This window comes from Eretmochelys imbricata, chromosome 5, assembly GCF_965152235.1.
Source record: "Eretmochelys imbricata isolate rEreImb1 chromosome 5, rEreImb1.hap1, whole genome shotgun sequence".
In the NCBI taxonomy this organism is placed as follows: Eukaryota; Metazoa; Chordata; order Testudines; family Cheloniidae; genus Eretmochelys; species Eretmochelys imbricata.
This window is the reverse complement of record NC_135576.1, coordinates 59,886,260-59,912,264: the sequence shown is the minus strand read 5'-3', so window position 1 is coordinate 59,912,264 and position 26,005 is coordinate 59,886,260. Positions and strand designations below refer to the sequence as shown.

The 26,005-nt window shown below is 37.1% G+C and overlaps 1 protein-coding gene across 6 annotated transcripts in view; it reads left to right on the top strand.

Annotated features, from left to right (window-relative positions):
• The window catches only part of ARB2A (ARB2 cotranscriptional regulator A), a 363,023-nt gene that overhangs the window by 168,057 nt on the left and 168,961 nt on the right, over nt 1-26,005 (top strand). For all 6 annotated transcript variants that reach the window (XM_077817192.1, XM_077817193.1, XM_077817189.1 and 3 more), the window contains one exon: nt 7,483-7,701. In XM_077817192.1, coding sequence (XP_077673318.1) covers nt 7,483-7,701 — 219 coding nt within the window. The remainder of the gene's footprint in view (nt 1-7,482; nt 7,702-26,005) is intronic.

The following is a 26,005-nucleotide window of genomic DNA, read 5'->3' as shown; positions in this document are numbered from 1 at the left end:
GACTGTAAAAGTGATGCCCACCTTCAAAATACCTTAGGTAGAAACTCTTGCATTTTAATTTCAGCTCTGCTACTACTTTTTGTGTAACTTTCAGAAAGTCACTTAACCTCCCTAGTTTAGTTTCCCTGTCTGTAAAATAGATCTAATGATACTCAATACTCATCTGTATCATGTGCGGATTAGTTACTGTTCTGTTTGTTATGTATTGCTTTGAAAATGTAAAGTGCTAAGTACTATGTACCCTTTCCATTAAAATATTGATGGAGGTAGTTCTCTCAAGGTGAAATTCACAGCTGCACAGAGGTCTTATGCAAGATCTTGCACTCCACTGGAGCCCTATAATCTTTATGGAAAGGAGAAAGGGAAATAGTTGCATGGAGGAGGGCATAGGGCCTGTGAAGTATGGGCTCCCCGCACAGAGGGAACACACACCAGATCCAAATAAGATGGCATGGAGAGGGTTGTGGGGGCCTAGCCAAGGGAGTAACTACATGAATTCAGAGAACCGCAGGTTCGCATATAGGGAGTAGGGAGGGGGGAGCAATTATTATTCCAGCATGCAATAGTGAGTGTGGAATGTTTGTATTGCAGCATTACAACCTGTCTCAGCGTTGTTGGGCTGAATTCTGTCCCATTCAGCTTCCACAGAGTCCAAATTTCATATTTATGGGATGTTGACGTGACTGAGGACAGTTCTATAAGAAACAGTGTTTGATGAAGGAAATAATTATTTTAGATTAATTCACATGGATTTAAGCAAGTGTTGTAGAAAATTGGAAATTTCTCAGCTGTTTTACTTTCCATTGGAAATTAATTGTATACTCTAAAATATGGTGAAATGAGGCAGTGATTGAAAAGGCACTGAAACTCCATATTAGGAGTGGTGCACACAGTAGATCTGCATGAAGTTTGTGGGCATTCAGAAGAATAACACACTCAAAATATATAGAAAAGGCTTTGGAATGTCCAATTTTGTTGTTTTGGAGTGCACATCGTACAATAGTTAGGGTGACAGTGCTTACACATAGAGGCATTTGGGTCACTGATTATGGATAGAAGCAAACTACAAAATATTGCTTCTGGAGTTACCGACCTTATAAGTCATGTGTGTTCTGAGAATGTGAGGTGTAAAACTTTTCAAAAGTAGACTCAAAATACAATAACTATCTGGTTTTTAATCTTGAACATTGTGATATTATTGATTTGTTTCATATAGTTGCATTAACACCAGGTTACCAAATAACAAAGGAAAACGTGAACTGAATGATGTATACTTACTACAATAAAGGTAGTGTATGGTAAAATAAGATGAATACAATTCTTGATGCAACTAGATATGGACCAAATACAATGAAGATTTAGAAGGCAGTAGTCACAAAAAGAAATTTAAGGTTTATTTTTTATAGTTCTAATATCCATTAAAAGTTAGTAACACAGCAGGTGACTATGGGTAAGTGTAAAGTGAATGTTTTGAAATAAATAACAGTTGGGTGACCTGGGATGACAGGGCTCTAGACAAGGGTATGTGTTTGTCAATATAGCCTACATGTTTTACAGACTCCTGAGGGAACAGGGGAAGATACAATTTCACCTTTTCTGTGCCAAAACATTTTAATTATATCTTCTTCCAAGTACAGCGGTTCAGTAACCAAGGAGCTGACATTGATGCATGTGTTGATAAAGCTGCAAACATTCAAAATGAGATTAACAAAGATTTTGAGGAAAGGGTGACAGCTAATTTTGCACAGTATTCTGCATCTAATTCAGGTCAGTGTAATGATAGAATATTTTATAACTCTTGTGTCATCCAAAGGGACTTTTATGATGTTTTGGTTTTGTATTTGTGTGTATGAAAAGTAAAGTTCTAACATATCTTTCAAACAAGTTATAAGTTTTTATTGAACATCAATTTGTTATATCCATAAGCATTTTGAAAGAAGAAAACTAGCATTTAGAAGTAATTTTATACATGAATCAACCTTCATCAGATAATCGTGTACTTTTGTCTAATTCACCTTGAAAATACTAACTTCAAGATGTGTAACAGAATCAAATCAAATATTACAGAACCCAGTAATATTGCTTGGTACATGGAAGAAGATCGATCAGAGAAAGTAATATTAAGTGTATTTAATCAAACTGTAGTTTCTTTATGTTGTTTGAAACCTTTTGAGAACATCTCAGTATTTCTGTTCTATTCTCCTCTTTATTTGAAGGCAGCTGACATTCTTCTTTCACTTTTCTTTTTGTTTGTGAAATTTTCTTTTTTTTTATCCACTCACTTCTCCATCTGCTTTCACTTTTGTTTGCTTGGGCCGTCTCTCATCCCAACTTGATAATGAGGAATGCGGTGTGACCCTGACCTCTATCAGCCCATGCATGACCTTCTGACTCTCCCACATAACCTTTGACCTTCTCTTTGACAGCTTGATTAATTACCCTGTGTTATGATTTATGAGTAAGTGCTATGTAAAAATAATAGACAACAGGTGGTCCTCTAAAAACTTTTTGTGGCATGTTTTCTTTTCCTGCCTAACTTGATGAGGTATTTTAAGTTGGGAACTTACTGGGACAATGTATGTTTGGCAGTACCACGGCATTTTTAGACACTTGGACACAGCCCTGGAATCCAGGGAGCTAAGAGTTGAGGTGTAGCTGGGATGAAAATATTACAAAGTGTTAGCAGGGTGCAGTTGCCAAAATGCACATTGGGTCGAAACACAAAACAGAGTCAACTGACATTTCAGGCTTTTCAGTCTCAGGTCACGTCTTGAGAAAATTACTCAAATAATGGAGGGGGCATTTTTCAAGCTGAGCTGCATCTCCAACAGCTATGTTTACTTTAACGCTTCACTAGTGACTTCTGATTGGTTGTCATGACCTCATCCCACTGTTGCACCTAGGATGTTGTAACAGTGACATATATGTACCCTTCTCATGAAAAAGATGGGAAATAAACAGAACATACATCTTTCAAAAAGATGAATGGACATTGCTATGTCCATTTTAACCATGGGCAGATTTAGTTTACAGACCTGAACACTTTGAGTTGCATTTCCCTTGAGGATTAGCTCTGATCTTGTTGCAAACAGTCTAAATAGAATTCTAAACTTGAAAAATCAGATTGATAAAGCTCAGGAAAATGATCTCTTATAGATCCTTACTTACAGGCCAAAAAGATAGTTACACAGGTCAAGGGATTCCACTCTAGCCCCTGACCTCTCTGGTCACATATGGCATCCCATTTTGGTGGATTAATATGCAGGGCTGAATGCTTTCAGCTCATTATTCATTTAGTCAGCCACAAGAGGTTTGAAAAGATTCAGAATTTAGCTCAAATATTTTAGATTGGCTTTGACCTTACTATTGCTGACTAACAGGGTAAATTAACTTGGATATAACTTCAGTTTCAAACATCTCGTGTAAAGTTCCAATAAAGGACAAAAGTATCATCCTATTTCATATTGCTGTATTTCAGTGACTAGTGAACTTCTGTATCTATATGACTTTTATTGCCAAGCTTTCTTATTTATGATTTTTTGTGCTTTCCAACACCTGTCTGCTTTCCCATTAGCAATCATCTGTTGGATAAATGATAAGTGAACTATTATATATTTGTCACTCTATTTATAGACTTGAAACTAGAGCTCGCATGCAGTGCTCTTTTACAATTCTTAAACCTCAGGGAGCAGTTAGTTGTATGGACTATGAGTTCTTAACTTACCTTTCTGAAGCAATAGTATTTGGGGAAATACCTATTACGATGCTGGCAATTTAAGCCTATCTACTTTACTCTGATAGAGAAAGTACAATTACATCCATTGAACTAAAGGATGAAGTTTACTTTTATCAATATCTGTCTTGATTATCACATCTAGTAACAGATGTACTATGTAAACAAACTTGGAGTTAATTAACTAAAACACACATTTCTTCTCTCAGATATGGTAGTACATTAGGATTATTTTGTAACAATCAGTTGAAGAACTGTGGGGATTATTCTGTTTTGAGACAGAAAAAAATTATACCAATCTAATTACAAATGCTTAAAATATAGCAGTTTACAAAGTATAACTTTGTAGTGTAAAATAACTTCAACAGCAGAGCAGTTTTTCCATTTGTACAAAGGAGATATATAGAAAAAAGCTACTTCAACGTTATACACATGAATAACATATCTAACTTTTTACAAATGAACAGTCTTAAGAAATTTTCCTAGAAACATGTATGTATTTAATGAAAGACTTCATCATGTCAAATTTTTTAATAACACTACATATGTATCTAGGCTGAAAGCGAGATTAGTGTTTGCCTCTCTATTGATATTACAGTGAATGCGAGTTACACTTCTGAACAGGCTTTTTATAGAATATAATTTTAAATAGTAGTTGTCCATTTTTGTTAGAGCCATATTAATGGTTTGTGATCAACTCTACTGATTATTATTTGTAGTTGATAAAGAATATTTTCAGTTTTTTAAACTACATGAACTTCTGTTTGTTCAATTCTGCATTGACGTCACCTTGTGTAACCCCATGGATATTTACAAGTTAGTGGACCATTTAGCTCTTTGTCTCTACTTATAATTTTCTGATTGCACTTTTTTGTTGTAAATTTTAATAAGTGCATATCTTTATGAAGTTTGATAGTGCAAATGTGTGCTACTTATTATATAATTTTTCCAGACATTGATGGATCCTAAGAAACACATCGTTTTCATAGGTCAGCAGCATGAGGGAGGTCTTTTACTTAAAGATGAGGATTCATTTTTGATGAAATAGGTTTGTACAGTGTAGTATAGCCTGATAGAGGTTAAATTCTGGTGCAGTTATAGATGCTACAATGTATATCCATATTGTTTCATATGAGTCAGTATATTATGTTAGCTCAAATTCTCTTGTTGATGCCATTGTTTATGTCTTACAACTTGGGTTGAAGTGATTATGAAAGAAAAATAGAAAACACGGAATGAAAACATGTAACTTCTGATAAAACAATATTAAAATCTTTTTATAACAGTAAGTGTTAAGACTTGTTTGGCAGATTACGCTCAGACTTAATTATTGTAGTGTTGCTCTATGGAAAAGGCTGTTTGAAAAGGAAAAAAAAATAAAAAGTTAAAAATGTAAAGAGAGACATGTTATGCTGTTTAAAATCTAATTGATAAAAATCCTTTAATTGATTTATGTAGTAGTGAATTTAAAAATGGAATCATTTTTCATCTCTTGATGTCTCTGTGAAAAATTGACATTGTGTCCTCATAAAATTGGACAAATGACTCATGTAATTTTCAGTTACATAATCAATAACTTAGACAAATTCTGCTTCTTTGAAGATTTATGTGTCTGTTTTGTGGCCAGATTTTAGTGGACATAGAGTTTCAAATTTCAGCAACACTTATAAAACCACAATGAATACATGAATTTTGCATTTGGCTTTGTATAGAAAGCAAAAAGAATCAATACACAGAATGTCTGCACTCAAAATGAACAGATCAAGAAGATGGACAACAAACTAAAGCATTCTACACTGCAGGCTACAATCACCAAAGTACTTCATGTAGTTTGTTTTGAAAACTTCATCATTTCTTCCTTCCATTTAGCATAGCACAAAAAGTGTACTTTCATACAACTCTCCTAATTCACTAATATTTTTACATAGGTTTACTAAAGCACTACTCTGTGTTGTGGTGTGTTTGTTATAGATTTATAAACTTAAATTCATTTTTAAAAGTTGAAAAATGCATTTAATAATAATACAGTATTTCTTCTTTCTAGTCATAATAATAATGTTGTTGTAATTTATTTATTATTATAATATCCAGTTATGGGATAGCTGCATTTCAAAGCTTCATGGTGGTGTGGTTTTTGTTGATTTTTCTGCAGGTTTGTTTTTGTTTTTTTTTTTTAAGTTCAATTCACTCAGAAGAGAGGGCAGGGGAGAAACATGACAGGAGACCACTTACTTATGGTACAGAATCTAGTGAGGAGGCAATTTTCTCTTTGGCCTGTGGTGACCTTTTTTGACTATGTTCCTTACACCAGAGACAGTGTATTGAATGCCTCTATTTCACCCTGTTTAGCAGAGTGCAGCAGTGTCCTTTAACTTAATTTTGGTGGGAGGAGAAGTTATAGCAGAAATTTGAGAAGGGCGTGAAAAGTTGTACAGGCACAAGGAAGAGGGACAGGAACTTCCTTCAAATGTGATTTTAATAACTAGTCGAGTGTGTCCAACTGTAGAAAATCACCAAGTGACAATCTGTCTACCTGACAGTGATCACAATGCATTACAAGATTTTTGAATAGCTATACAGATTAGAATAAAGCAAGACCATATAAAGTATCTTTTGTTGGTGTAGATTTGGTTTACTTTGGCCAGCTAGGTATGTAGACTTGTTTGATCTTCTCACTTGGCCTGAATGTAAAATGGAAGTTTAACTAAAAAGGCAGAAATAATGTTGTTTTGATAGCTAATTAATACAAAATATGGATTTATTATTATAGAGTTTTTTTAATTTAAAAGTGTTTTATGTTTAATTGGAGCCCATTCTGTTAACTGTTTGTCCTTTTCTCTTCCCTCCCCCCTTTTAAAATATTTTTATTCACAGAAATGTTACTATATTTCATTGATTGTCAGTATTTTAAACCTATTTTTACATTACATAAAAACAAATAGCTGTTTCATTGAGAATTTATTTCTCTTACATAAATGTGTGTATTCTTCAACAGTTCCATTTCTTGAGGCACAAAAATATAGCACAGATGTTTAAAATCATAATATCATACGCAGCATAGTTTTCTCTGGGTTTGCAGAATACAATACATAACTTAATCCCAAAGAAGTTTCAGTGCAGTTTTAAAGTGGTACTTAAGTCATTCTACCCTAACAGAGTTGACTTGTAAGCGGTATTGCTGAATCAGTGTTGATATTGATTCATGGTTACTGTCACTATCAGTTTGTGCATCGTATGCTGGTGGTCACCTAGACAAAAGGTTGTTACTATTTTAAGCTGTGCTAAATAGTTTCCAGAGATTTTATTTGAAAGATATCCATTCTATTGTAAAAGTTTTATTAGCTGGACGTACACTTTGTTAGCCATTATGTAGTGTTTTTATAATAATGTTTTGTTTTTTAGTTCTAGTAGCTTTCTGATAAAATCATATAAAATAACATGTAGTTATGAATATAAAGCTAACACCAACACATTTTGAAAATTGTTTTTAAAAGGTGAAACAGGCAGGTTATGTGAATGTAGATATAGAGATATATGTATCCACAAACAGATACACATATCAATATATTTCCCCTTAGTTACAGAAATGAAACGCTTCAAGTTTCTTAAAATATTACTATTAAATAATATACTTTTGTCCAATATGAAATCACTAGAATATATTTTATGAAGAACAATAAAATATATTGAAAGCAATTTCCAGGATTAAATCCTTCTGTTAATCTTTTATTTTGTCTTTTCTGAAACAGGAAGGCTATGGAGTAATAGTACTGAATCCCAATGAGAACTATATTGAAGTGGAAAAGACAAAAGCCCAAGTACAGCTGTCCTCTGATAGCTCAGATGAACCTGCAGAAAAGAGAGAAAGAAAAGATAAAATCCAGAAAGAAACAAAGAAGCGACGTGACTTCTACGAAAAGTATCGGAACCCTCAAAAAGAAAAAGAAACTCTGCAGTTGTATATTAGAGTAAGTTGACTTTAGTTTAATTTGCCCTTACTAAATACTAAATCTTGTGCTGAAGTATTTTATATTTAGTATACATATTTACATTAATAATGGCTATTTTTTTAAAAAAAATATAGACACGCTACTCACTTATGTCTTAAAGAGTTCATTTAAAGTGAGTGACTCTTGTATTGATATTTTTTTGTCATGCATTGAATGGGAAGTTTTGGAAGAGTTGCAAATATTGCTTTCTGTTTTCAAAGAGGAACTTCAAATAAGCCCCAAAAGAACATATTATGTGTTACAAACACTGATTTAAAGAAGACTTTGTAAAATGTTTTATAAGTAGATGTATACATAAGAAACACCTAATACAGCTTTGGTAACATATTAGCTACACAACATGTCGTGCATGTATTTACAGCATTATTTTGTGTTCTTATACTTGGGAGGCAGTAGTTATAGCCTAATAATTTTTAATATATTACCTGCTGAATTAATAATGTATTGTGCAAAATACTGGTGTTCATCTTGTGTGGTAGCAGTTTTACCCTATAATGTATTGTTTTCATATGAGCAGCCGTCCATTGTATTTCCGCTAAGCTTCTGAAGGCAGATAAAGGGAGAGAGTTATTAATATCTTAATAAATATTTAAGCTAGAATAGTTCAAGAATGGTGTAATGAGGAAACTCTGTCCCTTGCTCTTTTCTTACTCAGTGGACCTTTGCACTTTGTAATGCTAGCAGCATGGGATCGTTATAACAGTGCTACCCAAGGATTTCTAATTCTGCAGGGGGCACAAACAATATTATTTGCACTTTGACACATTCTCCTTCATATACATACTGTGCATTATGCATTCTAGACAGAGTCATGCAATTTTCAAGGCCCTTATTAGGAAAGTTAGCATTTTTATTCAACATTAAAACATGTCAGAAATGCCACAGTACGGTTAAAACAGTAAGAATTTGCATGCCATTCTGGTGTGAAATAGAGAAACATGCAACAAAATAGGTGTTAGAATAATTTTAATTTTTAACATAACATTGATTTATAGCTTTACTGCCTAGTTAAAAATTTCATACACTTGGCTTGGGAGAATCATTAGCAAACATAAAAAAGTATACCTTTTCAGGAAATAAACTCTTTTCCTGAGTGTAGAAACAATAAGAACCTTTACAGATGTACGTGGAAAGTGACCAGAAGGGCACTGCTTTTTATGAACTGTACCAATCTGCCGACCAGCCATTCCCAGCCTTTGAGAGAGGCAGCCTTATTCATGAAAAGGCAGCATACACTGGTTAGGCCAGTTCTCAAGCCTTACCCCAGCAATCCAGTTCTGGTATTAGGACTAACATTAGTTTTTAATGACAGTGATCCTTTCACATTTTCTTTCCTGTCTATGGTATCTTTCTACTTGTGGCTATTTTACCTAATAGAACACACATAGTGGTTTCATGAAGCCCTAAGAATATGTAAAATGCAAGTTTTTGACTGTTCTCTTTATCCAATGAAGACTTATTTCAAAGTTGAGTACTGAAATTGCCTTTTTTTTTTAAGCATGGAAAGTAACAGCAGAAGTCTTCATGTGCAGTATACGTTGTGGGCCCAGTTCTGTGCCTACTGAATTCACTGGGAGCAGGATAGACCAAAAGAATGCAAATGTCACCTGATGGTGTTGGCTCTGAAATCTGAAAGGTTACTTCACATTTTTATCAATAGGCACCAGTGCAGAGTCTTGTGAAATGAGGTTTGGATTGTTAAATGCCTAGACAAACAATTTCAATTCACTTGCCTATCAGCCTCGAAGGAAAACTGAACCATCATTAGCAATAAAGAGCACCATTTATTCTATGGGATTTGGGGACCTCTAAAAGACTATAGAGTGGTGAAGTACTTCTACAGTACATATCAAAACATTTTTACAAACCTTAATTAAGCCTTATATCACCCGTGTAAGGCAGGTAAGCATTGTTATATCTATTTTGCCATTGGGTAAACTGAAAAGGAGTACTTGTGGCACCTTAGAGACTAACCAATTTATTTGAGCATGAGCTTTCGTGAGCTACAGATGCATCCGATGAAGTGAGCTGTAGCTCACAAAAGCTCATGCTCAAATAAATTGGTTAGTCTCTAAGGTGCCACAAGTACTCCTTTTCTTTTTGCGAATACAGACTAACACGGCTGTTATTCTGAAACCTGTCATTGGGTAAACTGTCACAGAGAGAGGGGAGATCCAAGATTAGTAAAGAAATAAGATTTTCTCACACTAGCCATGGTAAATAAGTTTACTGAAGTACAAACAGGTGTAAAAAGAAAAGAGACCTATCTGTTGTTGAAGGAAAATTTGTTAATGCCAAATGCATTGGCAAAATTGATGAACTGTTTGTTATTGGGAATAGACAACCTCAGTTATGATCTCTGGGTCACTTAGACCAGTGGCTTTCAACCTTTTTTCATTTGTGGACCCCTAAAAAATTTCAAATGGAGGTGTGTACCCCTTTTGAAATATTAAACACAGTCTTGGGATGCACTGTGGACCACAGGTTGAAAACTACTATTCTATGGTGGTGGTAACCTTTTATGGACCCCTTAGACATAGTTTGTGGACCGTCAGGGGTCTGCGGGCCACAGGTTGAAAACCACTGGCTTAGACCTACAGTGGCGTGATGAATAAGTGTTGATTGAACAAATTAAAGCTGTCTCTGAGTGGATGATTTAATTTACATAATCAGTATTTCTAAGATTTGGAAAAAAATTAACTTTGTTATTTGAGCTAGTCTCTTTCCTGACTTCTTTTTAAAATGAACATTTCCTTCAAGTATTTTCTAATTTTTATTTCAAATAATGTAAATGTGCAAGATACACGGGTATAAGTAAAAGCAGAGACCTAAACATTTAAGATTAACATTTAAAAGTATAAAATATTTTACTTACCAGATGAATATAGATAGAATGACTAACCAGCAGATTGTGCACTACATTAAGAGTAGAGCATTAGAGATCAAAGTACTTATTGTTTCATGCAGTAAGTTTCCTTAACTATGAAATAATGTACTTGCTGGCATACATTATAGCTTGTTAAGGGGATTGATTTGGTCTGGGCAATAAACATCATGTCAGACATTATGGCAGGAAAACCTGCTTAATATGTTTTGTAATAAGACAGAATTTTTTGTTCTTGAAAACATCTGCCAACTGAATTCAAGAGTGAAGACAGAAAATGTCATCAATTTAGTAATAATCCTATAAATTTAGTTTCTTTTTCAGCAACAGAAACCAAAGCAAAAACTCCCTGATGATCAGCATTGATTCTAATACTTTGTAAAATGATGAAACAAAGACATTTTACTTTCATATAATGTGTTAATTAATGCATAGTGAATTTTAATATTCTTACTGATCAGATTTTAACAAGCATATTGCCAACAGATCATTTTTTAAAAGCATCTGTTTTTTAATGTGTTGGATTGAAAATTGAGTCAAATAGCTAAATATGTACGTACATACATTTAAAAAACGTATTTCCACCCCCTGCGTATAGAATTAGTATTTTTCTTAGACCACCAGAGGCAGCTGCTGTACATATTGGCTAATGCTTCCCGCAGAACCTTAGTACCCCAGCTTTCATTAATTGCTGAGCTAAACTCAGAATGTGTTGGCCCCTAGCACAGCCTTTACCTATGCAAATGGAATATAGGCTTAAATGTAACATTATCATTTCCTCCATCTCCCATTCCCTGCAGATTTCTACACTGAAAGTGACTGTTCTGTGTTGAAAGACACTCATAAATGTAAATCAGTAGTCGGCCCATGCTAAATATCATACCCGACATAAGTACGTATACTGCATGGATCATAAAACATTATTATAGGATACATGATGCACATACATAACTTTCACAACAATATTACAATTTGTAGTAGTATTCTGTATTATTGATCCATCTATTAAACGATGCTTTGATGTAGCTTATTCTTTATTCATTATTTAGTGTTTTTCTCCTTTTCTTGAAGAGTTTAAACTGACAAATATTCCATAATCAGTCAAACTATAGGACCAAAGGAAGTAATGTATGTGTTTGGTAAATTTAAGCAAACTGATTTTTTTCCATGGGCCTGGACAAATAAAATAATATATACCAATATTTAGAATAAAAGTGGTAAAAAGACAGCAACTTTATTAATATAAAGTAAACACTTCAATCACTACAAATGAATGCCAGCAGGCAGGAAACCCTTGCAGGTAATTGGGAAAGGGCATGCTATTGCTGCTCATTGTTCTATAGGAATGGCACAACATCCCACCAGCCACAAAGACATAGGTGCTTGTGAATACTGATATTTAAATGGCCAAAATCTTTTACTGAGGAATTGGGCCCTTTTGTGAACAAGCTCTCATCAGTCCCTACTGGCTATATTAATTTCTTCTCTGTGGAAGGAAGGAAGGCCCTGATCCAGTGAGCACGTAATTATGTGTGTAGCTTTAGGCATATGAATTAGACCTATGAAAGTCAATAATGTATCTTTCATCACAGACTACTCATGAGCCTAAAGTTGCATAGATGCTTAACTGCTTTCCTAGAATCATAGAATATCGGGGTTGGAAGGGACCTCAGGAGGTCATCTAGTCCAACCCCCTGCTCAAAGCAGGACCAATCCCCAATTTTTGCCCCTGATCCCTGAATGGCCCCCTCAAGGATTGAACTCTCAACCCTGGGTTTAGCAGGCCAATGCTCAAACCACCAAGCTATCCCTCCCTAGATTGGGGTCTGAGTCCCTCTGCCTCCCAGTCTTTATCAGGTATAAGAAGCAAGAAACACCATTCACTTATGTGGCCTGAAACACTGTCTGCCAGGATGAGTAAGCCAAAAACCTGGTGTCTTCAAAAATTATAGGAAAAGATATATTATTGCAGTGCAGTAATGGACAACAGTTATAAGTGGAGAACATCTAATGCTCAGTGCAAAACTAACTTTATCCCAGCAGAAGAGAGACAGTTACATGCAAGCTCAGGCAATCAACTCCTGAGAGGTCAAGTGACTTGGCCAAGCTCACAAAAGTCTGTGGCAGAGCTAAGGCCCAGGTCGCCTATCATTCCTCTTTTATAAATGCTTATTTTTAGTGGTTTTTACTCCATGTAAAAGTGTGTGATTTGGGGGGAGGGGGAGCGTATTTTTAAAACAAATTAGATTAGTGATACTGTATTTAAATTTTAAAGCCCAAATACTCCCCTCCACTTCAGTGAACCGTCTGCTACTTCTACGGGACAGCAAAGCCTCTCAGTGAAAGGATTAGGAAGAAGCGGAGTATAAACTGTTGAAGTGTCTTTGTCCTTAGGTCAACCATTTAGGAACATTAGGCCTTAAGAGTTTAAAAGAAGAGAAAAAGTATGTGAGTGTACAGACACAGATAGCTTTCAGAATCCTACAATAACTTCTGTGTAACTAAAAATGTTCTTAGTAGTTCATTCTGTAGATACCAAGTTTATAAATACATTAAATAAATACTTAATCAAATTATGTATATTTTAAAAATGTAATAGTATTGAATCATATATAAATTGGCTGCTTTTGCACATTCCATATCTATTGAAATTATGCTTTTTTATTAATATTGGTATAGTACGGGCTCATTCCTACAGTGTGTCTTGCATCTACTAATCTAGAATAGTTGCATTGGTCCTCTTTTCCCTGAGCAAGAGGGAGATCAGAAAAGCAAATTATCACAGGAGGAAGATTTTGCATCTCTTGGAGAGTGATACTGACTCCTTATTCTGCAGTACTCTTTCTTTTGTTCTGCATTTCAGAAGTGCAGCTAATCAAAGAAGAGGAATAAATCAGGGCCATCCAGCTTTCCTGGCTATCAAACACTTCATTTCATGATACTGGCAAACCATGTATTGTTAGATCAGGCTCCTAAAATACGAGGCAAGCTGTATGAGCTTCCAAAGGAAAAATCAGCTTGCATCTCTACTCCCACCATGAGTTCGACAGTACTCCTGTTGTTCTAAAAAAATCATCTACTCTTATAGGTCATTCAAGTCATCCTTCCTTTCCCTCAAGATTCAGGCTAAGTAAAACTGGGGACTTAGTGAGCCAGTCATAAAGAAAACTGGCTCAGCAGAAAGCAGACCCACTCGTTCAAGACAAAGGTGAATAAAATTATTCAAACTTCTTACGTTCAGATAGTGCCAATCTTTGATTATAGAGCCATAGAAGTTAGACTGAAAAGGCCTCTTAGGTCATTAGTCCATCCCTCTGCCAGTGCAGATTGTTCCCTACAGGTATTCTTTATCATTTATCCAATAGAATCAAAATGGTAATATCCTTTCAATTGATATCCAAAACAAGAATAATAACTTTTCACTTTCCCCTCACCCCAAACACAAACACACACATACGTCTATGTATTTTGATACTCAGATTGTTGTGGAGTTGGAAAATCTGGCCAAAACAAAGATCTAAGTAGGAGGTCACAAAGAAACATCCACCCCTACAATAAACTTGAACTTTCTGCTCAGACTTTCTCAGCTGGGAACCAGTTAACCATAACAATCTAGAGCAGCTTAATATAACTTGTCTCACGAGAAGTTAGCAACCTGTTGCCCACTTTACTTTGAGTCATATGCTAGTCTATATTTGCAATAGTGACTTGGCTGTCTTTGGGTCTGATTCTTTGGTTAGGCCAAGCTATACTCACCACAGGATCCGAGAGAGAGCACCTTTCTACAACCCCTAATTCTTCAATTCAAGGGCCATCTTGGATCCTGGTGTAAATTAAAGCATCCTCAGACCTCCTCTAAGTTGTACCTGGCTGCCTGTAGTCTTGAAAGGTCTTTTGGTATTTGGACATAGCTGGGACATTCCAACATATCCCCCTATGTTAGGGACCATGAGCGGGGTGTTGTACTGTGCCAATTGTGCTTGCAATGTGCACAATTCTTGTAAAATATGGTTTTAAATAAGATAGCAGAAGCAGTTCAACTTTGGTCTATGAATGGGGCTCAGTAACTCCAGCCAGGACCATACCTGTAGAACCCAAAACCTCAGTCCTTCTCTTCAGTCTTCAACAGTTTAAAATTGCTCCTGTGGGGATTCTTTGGACTGAGAAGTCGCTGGCAATTTAGAGTTCTTGTGTTAGTCTGGGTCATAGCTCTTTGCACTTCAGCAAAGTAATGGTGTCCTGTCCCCTGCCATCTAGAAAAATGATCTCTTATCTATTTGTAACTTATCAGTTGATTAATCTGGGTGAAATCAGGTAGGGATGTGGACCTTGAAGTAAGCAGCCAATCCTGCTTTTGGACGTACGTGAGATCGGTCAAAAAATCTCCCACTTTCCCTCTAAAAAACTGATCTACTTGAAAGTAAGATTTTAAATTCATAGGTATGAACCAGAAATAGTGAAGCTGCACATTTGTATAATTGATCTCAGTCATAGTATGGGCGTGTCTTCGGGCACTAGGATAATGACAGCTTGCATAGAAGTGGATCTCTGGGCTAGTTTTTACTCTGGCTTTTGAGCCATAGGTTGTCTAGGAGTGGAACTACCTCGTGCACCAGGAAGTAAACCAACATCTTCAAGTCTTTTTTCACTTAAACTGTAGGTTGAAAAGATTTGCCACAGTTCATCCTCAACATCTCTCTGGGATGGTGACATTAATAGACACAAATCTGACAAGATGGGGAATGTGTATTTTGGCCACCATGTGTTGCAGTGTTGATGGATCCAAGGGAGGTCACTTGGAGACCATAGCAGTTTGAATTTCTTTCTGCCACTTTGTCCATCACCTGTTGGGAAAGCTGTGAGAGGCCTAGATACTATGTTGATTGGGACTTTGAAAATACCTGGCTAGAGATCAAATGAATAGTGTGACTGTGATTTGCCTATATCTACAACTGGGAGGAAGCAGATCAAGGAGCAGGAGCAGCATAGGTCTCAGATACCTTCTTCTGGACCTAAAGAAATCTCCTCAACTTTCAGACATTCAGATTGCAGGATTGTTAAACTTCATAGTGGATTATCTGAGCCACAGCCAGATACAAGATCCACTGGTAAAGAAGAATTATTGGTAATTAAGTGTTCTTTATATTCTGACAGAAGTGATGGACTCCCTAATGGCCATCCACATTAAAAACTAAAATTGTAATCTTATTGTCCAGGTACCTCAGAGGAGAGTCCTGCCATTTGTCTTTTTGCTCTTTTTCTATTCTGGACAGGGTGCTTTTGAAAATAATGAGGTCTGAGGCAAAGGTCAGTTCAGTGATTTTTGGACTATACAAGGCACCTGGGTTTAGCAAGGAGCACAGGAGCATATGCTGTACATGCTTTACAAGGTTGGTGCAACAAATCAGGGGGTGTGCTCTATCTGGGAGCACCCACAAGGACTTTTGTTGGTTAGGATGTTTCCTGAAGGCTCCAGCTGCTGTGCAACCCTGTCCGCTGGTCTCCAAGTGCACCTTCTGATGCCTAGGGCATAATCTAGTTCCAAATAGGGACAAATCTGAGCTGATCTGTAGAAAAATGGGCTATCCCATTATCAAAAATTTTAAACGGTCACCCGTAAATCCTTCACACTTTCACCATGTTTTTTTAGTTGAACCACCCAGTAGTCATCATTAATGAAAATTACTTTTGGCCTTATAGTGCTGTGTTGTGAACTTCTGACGTTTGGTGATCGCCACTTACAATTCAACAGTTCTGAATCACAAGAAATAATCTAAATATCTGAGGAAAACAGTTTTAATCTGAATTTACTCTGTTGTGAAAAACTTTGATGGGGGTCTGATTTACTGGAATCAGTCTCCAGAGGTAAACACTGTTCATCTGTCATGCCAGAAGAACTGTTTTAAATTGAGGCATTCAGATATGGAAATGGATTTTGGGGAAATAAATATACCCATATTTCTTAGAAATGCTGAAAAATCACGCTTTCTAATCAAATATTCATTTATTTAAAAAAATTAGAGAGGCTGGATAGTAGGTATCAGGACTGTGCCCTTGGCATCTGGAGGATGACAGCATTTGTTCAGTGGTAAGAAAAGAATGCACGCAAGTTTCCTGAGAATAGGTGCACATGCTACAGTAAATTCCAGGATGTCAACAACCCTCCATTCCCATTTTCATAAAATGTACCACAGAGAACAAAGTGCAAAATTGAAAAAGGCACATTTCATCTGAAAACAAATTTCAGCTTTTGGAGCATAGGAATTGTCGTAACAGGTCAGACCAGTGGTCCATCCAGTCCAGTAACCAGGATGCAACAGTGGACATTATCAAATGCATAAGAGGGAAGTGCAGGAAACCCTGAAGTGGGCAATTATAGAATCACCTGCCAAGAGGGAAAGATTCTTCCTAACATTTTCAATTAGAGGCTGGCTTATAACTTGAATCATAAGGGTTTATATCCCTTCTAATTTTTTTTATTGTGTAATCCTTACTAATTAACTTTGGAGGTTCTCATCATTCAACTTTTTTTTAAATCTTTGGTCTTCTTCAGAAAGAGATTTAACTTGTCAGTGCTTATTGCTCCCTCTGTTGAGGAGAAAGGCCTTTGTAAAAGATCTACGTGTTACATTGAGCTCTGAAGGAAAAAAAGACATGAACTCAATTCTGACCCTGCCTTAGTGAATTCCATAGCTGGTCACCCTTCACCATAAATACCTTGTCCTCAGTGGCAGAGGTTTGGCCTGGGTACTGTCAACTTCTTTGTCTTGTGGATCTTAGTATTCTTGATGTTGTGTGGAGAAAGAAGCAGTTTTAAAGGTAGTCTGGCCCTTGCCCATTGAGGCCTTGAAGATGAGGAATTTAAATTGGATCTGGTAATGAATGGGGAGACAGGGCAGTCTGCAGAGCACAAGGCTGATATACTCTCATCTACCTATTCTCTCAAGAGACATATAACTGTGTTTTAGACCAGCTGCAGATATTCATATTTGCTCTGAGGTCTTTTTCTCCACTTTTTAGCTTGCATTCCTTGTTAAGCATATAAGGAACAACACTAAACAGAGGCCTGGAGTCTACCAAGGGAAAATTTAAGGCTTCTTTGTTCCTGTTTTAATTTAAAATGTCTACCTATTCAATTGTTGTTGCTAGTGATTGCATCACTTTCATAGGCCCCCCACCATACAGTTTTTTGAAGCTCCTCTGACAGAAATGGTAATCAGTTAGTTTACATTCAATATAACCCCAGTGAAACTCTTGTCAGTTCACTCCCACTATGTCTTCTTAAAACCCAAGTAGAATAGGCAGTTTTCTGATGTGCTGCTGCATTATCATGACTCAAATTATATCACAGGATTCTGGACCAGTGGGTATTATAAATTACTATGTCAACACCACTGCATCACCTGGCCAAAACAGGACAGCCAAAGGCTACATGTGTAATTTAACATATAGCACTAGGGCAATTACCTAATCAGTGCGGGTGGTTTCCTGAATAGTTAATCATTCTACATTTTTTCTGTGCAGCAATATTGATCTCCAACAAAATGAAATAATTCAGGGTTTAAACAAACTAAGTCTTTCCAGACCTCTCCCACTACATAATCCTCAGTGGCCCTGTTTTTTTCTTTCATTCAAAAAAAAAAAGTCTGAATTGGATCCACAATGCTTCATGTCCCTTAAAGTGGGAGGGATCAGTAGCAGCTTCTCTTTCCAAACTGGAGGAATGTCTTGCAACCATACTTCTCTAAAACTTCAATTTTAACATATAATGCTCTCTCTTTTTCTGTGTGGTTATATTCCTTCGTCATTTCTTGCAATGTTGACTTTTTATTAATCCAGACTGAAATATATTTTCTTTATACTCAAACGCTTGAATTTTCTGAGGTTAAATTATTTTAGTGAGTTTTCCAATAGATGGCACTGCTGGGAATGAAACTACTGAGTGAGCTAATGCAGCTCTACTTCCTCACAAAATAGCTGGGACTTCTAATAGTTTATAGTTTTTACAGGAAAAAAAAACAGTATTCATCACAAGTTTGGGAATGCTTGGTACCTTTGGTAAAAGGGCAGATATACTAAATAGGTTGCTCAAGAAGAGTGGAAGGACTCTGCTATTAAAGCTTTTGTCAAATATCTGTGGTGGTGCTTCTGTTAGTGATATCTATCTGGACAATCAAACTATCAGTTAGAGGTGGGGATTGTGCATCAAGATAGAATGGAGCCCAGTTGCTTTTCTAGTTGACATAGCATAAACAGCAGTGGCTCTCCATTTGGTGTCAGAATATGCTGAACTATTTTGCAATATGTTCAAACACTGTGTCAAAGTTTTATATTGTAATTTAATTGATTCACCAAAATGCTGCTCTAAATTCTTAAGCAGTAACTCTACAGATCACAAAGTTGTCTTAATATAATACTTTAGCTTTAAATGCCTCTCTCTTGAGTTAGGAACCGAATAGGGTAGTGTCGTCTTCCAAAAAGCATATTTTAAAACTTCTGTTTTTGCACAGTGTCAAAATATTTTGTGTTGCTCTAAAATGTTGGAAACTATTTTTGATCAGATATTGATATAATATGAAAACAAAAGCAAAATGGATTACATATTTTGTTATAATGATTTATTAAGCACTTGGAGGTCTGGAACTGGGGTTGAGAGCACGCCAGATTGTGGAAGGAGGCAAGAATGAGGGAATGCAGAAGAGAGAGCTTTCAGACAGGACTATAGCAATCTGCAGGATCTGCAAATGGCCATACCATCTCCTAATTAACCAAAGTCCCCATTTCTGATGATTCTGAGCCTCCTTTGAAACCCTAGCTAACAATTTCCTCCTTTTCCATAGACTTTGGCCTCAGTGTATCCAGTCATGTACTAGAGCCAAAGAAAGACAAGGGGCAGTCATGCAGAAGATATGCAAGGGAGTTGCTAGGGTTCAAAGGAACCCTGCCTCAGTATGTTTCAACAGCTCCAGAAGCCAGTAAAACTCCATGACTTGGAGGGGATATTTTATAATGCAATAATGCCTAGGGGCCCTAATCATAGACTAGGGACCCATTGTGCTAGGCACTGTACAAACCCATAACAAAACCAGTTCTTGCCCCATGCATTTACAATATAAGTATAAGGCATGAGAGAACAAAAGGGTACAATGAACAGGTGGCAGCACAAGGTGATGAGACAAAACTGATCAGCGTGAGAAGCAACGGTCATAGCATACCAGCTGCCTAACCATTGGTGAATTTTTTGTAGGCATTTCATAGAGAGAAGTTTTAAGGAGGGATTTGAAGGTGGGCAATGAGGTGGCTGTGCGGATGTTTACAGGAAGCTCCTTAAATGCATGAGATGTGTCTAGGCAGAAAGCATGAAGGTGTTTGTTGAAAACTTAACAAATAGACTAGCACCATTGACTTCATGGAACTGTGTGGTCAATGTCTCAGCAGTATATAAAAGATGACGAGTAGGGCAAAGGGCAGGCCCAGATTAACCAATATGCACTGCAGGGGGGGAGAGAACATACATATGTACACACACACCCCAGGGCCAAGAAGGGGGCAGGGCATTGTGGGGGGGCACTCCTGCATGCTGTGGCTAGAGCCAACAGACCAAAGCAGGGAGCTGGGCCAGCCCAACAGGAGAGGAGTCACTGCAGGGTGGGCTTGGTCTCCAGTCCCCCCTCTCCCGGGCTTTCGACTCCCCAGGGACAGCAACTCGTGCACGCGCGCGCACACACCCACACCCGCCCCCCTTGGGCTTTTCACTACCCTGGGGCAGGACTGACTCCCCTGAAGCCTCTCAGTCCCCAGGGAACAGGAAAGGTGAGGGGGTCCCCAATTGCCATAGTGCACAGGGCCCCAGCATTTTTTAATATGGTATTGGCAAAGGGCTTTAAAAACAAAGATGAGTAGTTTGTGTTTGTGATGGAGAAGAGGGAACCAGTGGAGTGACACAGAGGAGTGAATTCCAAGGAAAAGGCAGGAAGCCAACTGTATCTGCCTCATACTGGTTTTTTTTTGGCCTGCATTGCTGCCTGCCCTTGGTATCTCTCATTTGATCCTGCTCTCTGTGTTGATATACAATTGTATATCTCTAGTCTCATGGACGATGCAAGTTCAGTCTGTACTCTAGAGAAAGGTCTGGAATACATTGCTATTTGGATGTGGCCAGGGCAGGTTCCAGCATTTTTGCCACCCCAAGCGGCAAAAAAAACAAAACAAAAAACCTTGCTGGAAGCGGAGTGATGGTGCGGCCGCCTATTGCTGCCAGCGACCGAAGAAGAGCCGCCAAATTCCCGCCGCCTCTGAGGGCGGATTGCCGTCCCAGAGCCCGACCTCCTGTCACCCCTTTACATCTGCCGCCCCAGGTACCTGCTTGGTTCGCAGGTGCCTGGAGCCGGCCCTGGATGTGGCAGAGCTACCTTGTCTTCAACCCTGGAAAAACAGAAGCCTTGCTGCTAGGCCTAGGCTGCTATTATAAAGATATTTCTTTCTCTTTTCGTGTTTACTGTGGGCAGTCTTTTGAAGTTAGTGAGTCATGTAAATAAAGAATGTTGGTGTTTATTCGACCACACTTTTACCATAGAAAGCTATGTTTCAAATTCTGTAATTAGCCTGGCCTGTGGCCTTACTTATCCCATGATAAATCTGTTCTCTTATTTATTCCGTCTTGCAGAGTGTCCCCTGTGAAACTTAGTTACTGTAATTCCTTCTTAGAAGGATTTCTCTTTTGCTAGCAAAATAAATATGTTTGGTGATAGAAGTTACTCCTATCATTCATTTCTGTGTTATTTACACTGTCTGGCTAGAAAGGGGTAGGTTGATTTTTTTTTAAAAGCTTTTAGTGGTAAAGGGCTTAGCTATATTTGAGATCTCCTCTTTGAATCTTGGCCTGCTGTCAAACACCATTCACCATTCACTATCGTGTATTAAGTGGGCAATTCAACTTTTGCTATGATGAATCTTTTTATACATGGAACCTACTCAGACCATTTGAGCCCACTTGTAGAAAGACCTCTTAAAGATCTTTAAAGGTTGACTGTCTCTATGTTCATTGCATCTTTTTCCCTGTTCTGTTCCCTTTCCTTTCCTGAACTGCCCCAAGGACTGCTTTTGTTAAGCTTTTAGAGGATGATCTTTTAATATTTTTAAATTATTTTTATTCTGATGTACACTATCATATGCACTTCAGCACTGAAGCCTTTTACAAATGATTATACAATTTTATTATATTAATAGTGGGGATTGCTAGACAGTCACATTGAGGAATAAAGCTGTCATAGGCTTCAACTGCTGCTGTGTTAGTGTGATCTAACAGAGAACATAGTACCTTGCCATATGAAATATTCTTTTCAGCAAACTTTGTCTCCCTAGCTACACACAGATATAGCGACTGAGCTAAATTCAGCTCTGCCAGACGCTCACAAGAGAGGCTGCAGTAGCAGAAAGTAACTGCCACCCTATCTCTTCTGGAATAGCTCTAGGGGGCCTGTATCCCAAAAAGTGGTCAGGGAAGAGCTTATGGCTTGGAGATGGCTCAGATTTAGTGCATTGCCTTAGCAGGATCCACCAGCAAGGCTATTGTGGAGCTCCCAATGTGTTTTAAAATTGCTCTCTTTCAGAGGCTATACCCATGCCAGTCCTGCATGAAGTCCAAGGAACTTTCACAATATATGTTTTAAGAATGATTTTTTTAACTGGTTGTTTGATACTTCAGTTACAAAGCTTAGCTAAAATCACAAGCCTATGTGCCGCGGAACTCCTGTTTAAATCTTCAAAGCAGTGTGTAAGTGGCATACAGTTCTTGTGTGGACTCTCTGCACGGGGTGAATTTCCCCCTCTTTGAATACCTGGCCTTATAGTGACATCATGGCTGGTTTTCTCCATTACACTCAGGGATAAAGGGCTTGTCTACAATGTGAAGTAGTGTGCAGCCAACCGGGGTGTGAATCTACAGCACACCTGATTGCCATGTGCTAACTCACCATGGGGAAACTCTACAGGGCAGTAAAAGTCCTGGAATATAGTTTAGCATGCTGTGCTTTAAGTTGTACTCCAGGGTACAAATAGTGTCCATATGCCCCTTTCTCCCTCTTCCCCATTACTTCTCCAGCAAAAAGGCTCTAGTCCACATTGTTAGTTTAAGTCCCCAAACTTTTCTTTTAAACTTCAGAACAGTTTTTCAGTTCCAGGAGTACAAAAAAGCACCCTGTTCCATCGAAAGTGGCCATTTGCCTACTGAATGAAGTTAGACATGTTGGAAGAAAATGGGTTGCAAGTTTATTAACATATTAGTGAACAGCAGTTGAAGACCTTATAGCTTAAATATTATCAGGTCTCCTACTGACTGATTCAGACACCTTACTCTATCGTCTAAATCCATCTCCTTCATATTTGAGTATTTGCCAAATATTAATTAATTTATCCTGACCGATAACCTCATGAGGCAGAAAGGTGCCATCCCCATTTCATAGATGGGAAACTGAGGCACAGACACATGAGGGCCAGTTGGAGATCCCCTTTCTCAAACTGAGCATTCAAGAATAAGGTACTTCTCCACATTAGCAGTGGGGTAGTAGAGCAAAAAGTTTAATCCAGTTCTCAGTCCCAGTCCAGTGCCTTAACCTCAAATCCAAGCCCTCTGAAAGGGCACCAAAGTCCATGCAGTATTGCCAGACTATAGGCTACCATGCCTGTTGCTCTGAAGTAGAACACCATTCCCAGAATAACCACTAGTCTTTATATACAGATACTGCCTTCCAATGGGCGCAAGTCCTTATTATTGCCTTTTGTTTGGAGTGGTCTTCAACTCTGCAGGAGTTGTGTGTTCTCCTCCTTAACTCCAAAGTCTGTATACAGATTTAGAAGGCCTTGAATCATCACCCCGTTCCTGATGTCAACAGGCACAACTACTAATCCATATTAGAGAGGATTAAAGTTAACCATTACAGATGCGGGCCTAAAGGATTCATACTTCTGACAAAGAGAAGTTGTTAATCCTACATAATATTTGAATGCACAATAAAGGGAGGGGGGAAATCTTTAATGCAATATACATCTTACCTTTGCCAGTCAGTTCCAAATTACTGAAGGTGTAACAAGGATAGACCCATTGTGTTATGTGAACAGATGGGATAATCTAAACCATAGCCTCTTCTAAAATAGTGTCCTACCACAGGGGTCATATCACTATTGAGTGGCTTGAGGGAACTGGAACTCTTCCGAGAGGTCCTAGTAAAATGCTGGAATAGTAAAGCCCCATCAGAGGGTTGGAATATGTTTTAACATTTATTAAATAAATATATTCTTTTATTGGGATTTTGTTTATTAAATTTTAGCCTTGTGCAAATTGTTATGGCCAAGTTATATATATAAACATAGATCTTTGTAAAGAAATACTAGCTGAATATTAGCTATGGTAGTGACAATTTGCACCCATTATAATAAAGAGAGGTGCAATAAAATGGACTTGGAGGGTAGAATAGTTTCTTAGTAAAGTAGAATCTAAACCTCACAAAAAAAACCAGCATCATTTTGAATGTGTGTTGTTTCCAGACGTTAAATCTGTTTAAATTTCTATGTTAAGGCACATATGAAATAAACAGAGTTGGTTAATGGGATTATATTATATTATAAAAATGGGATGAGTGAAATCTTTGTTTTTTTGACAATACTGCTAGCTATGTCATTGTGGAGTTCTAATATTTGAGGGTTTTTTAACTTTTTTCACTCATATACACTTCCTGGATTGAATATACTTTAAAAAAATGTTAACTGCTGGTTTTCTAGGTATCTATGGAATTTCCTTTCAATTATTCTGCAGTATGTAATCCCAGAAAGACCCCCAAGGTTTAGCCTGTGCTGCTTGAGTTAGAAGATTTGCTCCCAATCTTCCAGTTAGGTCAACCAAAAAAATTAAGATATGACAGGGGGTCAGTGGAAGAAATTCATATCAGAACAACTACTCACCATGTCATTATGACAACCTGCTGTAACAAATGTGCTTCTGTTTTAACTTATGACAATTAATTGCTAAAAGTAATTTAATCTGACAGTGGCAAGATGTTGAAAGACTTGTGAAGATGTCATAAAAGCGACCTTTCTGCCCATGTGCAACCAAAAGTCATTTTCAACAAGGAGCTTCAGAAACAGTGCAACATCTTTTGTACTTTGTTAATTAGTTATTGATTTGAAACAATGCACCGACAAATATTGTCAGATTAGCTAGAGACCAGCACAGTCACAGTGTGATAGTCTAGTCCTGATAATCTTATACTATATAAGAATCCTTTTTCGCTGAACCCTTTTGTACTAATATCCTGTGAACTAAATTTCCTGCCTTTAAGATGTGTACATTTGTGCTGACTTAAAATATAACCAAGCTATTTATTAATCTGGTATGTGGTTGGATGTTTTGAGTTTTTAAAAAGTCACACTGCATTAGAAGAATTGTAGTATCTATTGATCTCTATCCTCATTTGTGTTCTGAATCTTCAATAATAGGCGTTCTATTGCTAAAATGCGATCCTGACTTATCTCAACAAAAAGGAATGTAATTTAACAAATCAGTGGACATGATGGAGTCACAGAGTTCAATTCTTAACTAAAATACTTGTGTCCTAAAGTTATTTTGGCGTTCCTTAAGTTTAAAAGCTATATCATTTGTCACCTGGATCTATGAAAAAAATGAAAATGTATTAGAGATGGGCCTGAGCAGCAAAGTTCAGATCCAGAACTAAATCTGAACTAACAAAAAAACCTATGTTTTTGGATTCAGGACCCTTTATTGAAACAGAAATTGACAGATAAACATATCGGGGAGTTTAGTTTGTGTCTATTTTTAATTTGGATAATTATTTTAGAAGCTATTGACAATTACTTACAACACAACTAATTTGAAGAGGCCAAGATCCTATAATAAGACATATTTCATAAAAACTTTACAATACCAAGTTAAATAAGCACTCTGAGTTCATTTAAAATGCATACTCTGAGAACATATCTGTTTTTTTATTATAAAAAATCAAATAGCTTTGAGCATCTTAAATATATCTTTTATTTAAATAATTCAGGCTGCATATAATAAGTTAGCGACAAAAATGTCAAGAAGAAAAATATACGGTGAAGCCATTCTACTTAGTTTAATTCATGTAACAGATATAAATTGTGTAACAGAGACTTTGCAGCCTAGCTTTGTTCTGAAAAGAAAACTGTTAATGAAAATACTAAGTTGTTGTTTTACCTAAATGTGTTGAAGTTTGTTAGATTCATTGTTTCCTGTGGTGGGAAATCTGCATTTTTCTTGGCCAGAAGTCTATTTTTCTTGCAATAGCATGGTTCAAAAATGTCTGTTTCTCATTACAGCACATAAACAGATTGAAAGAACTG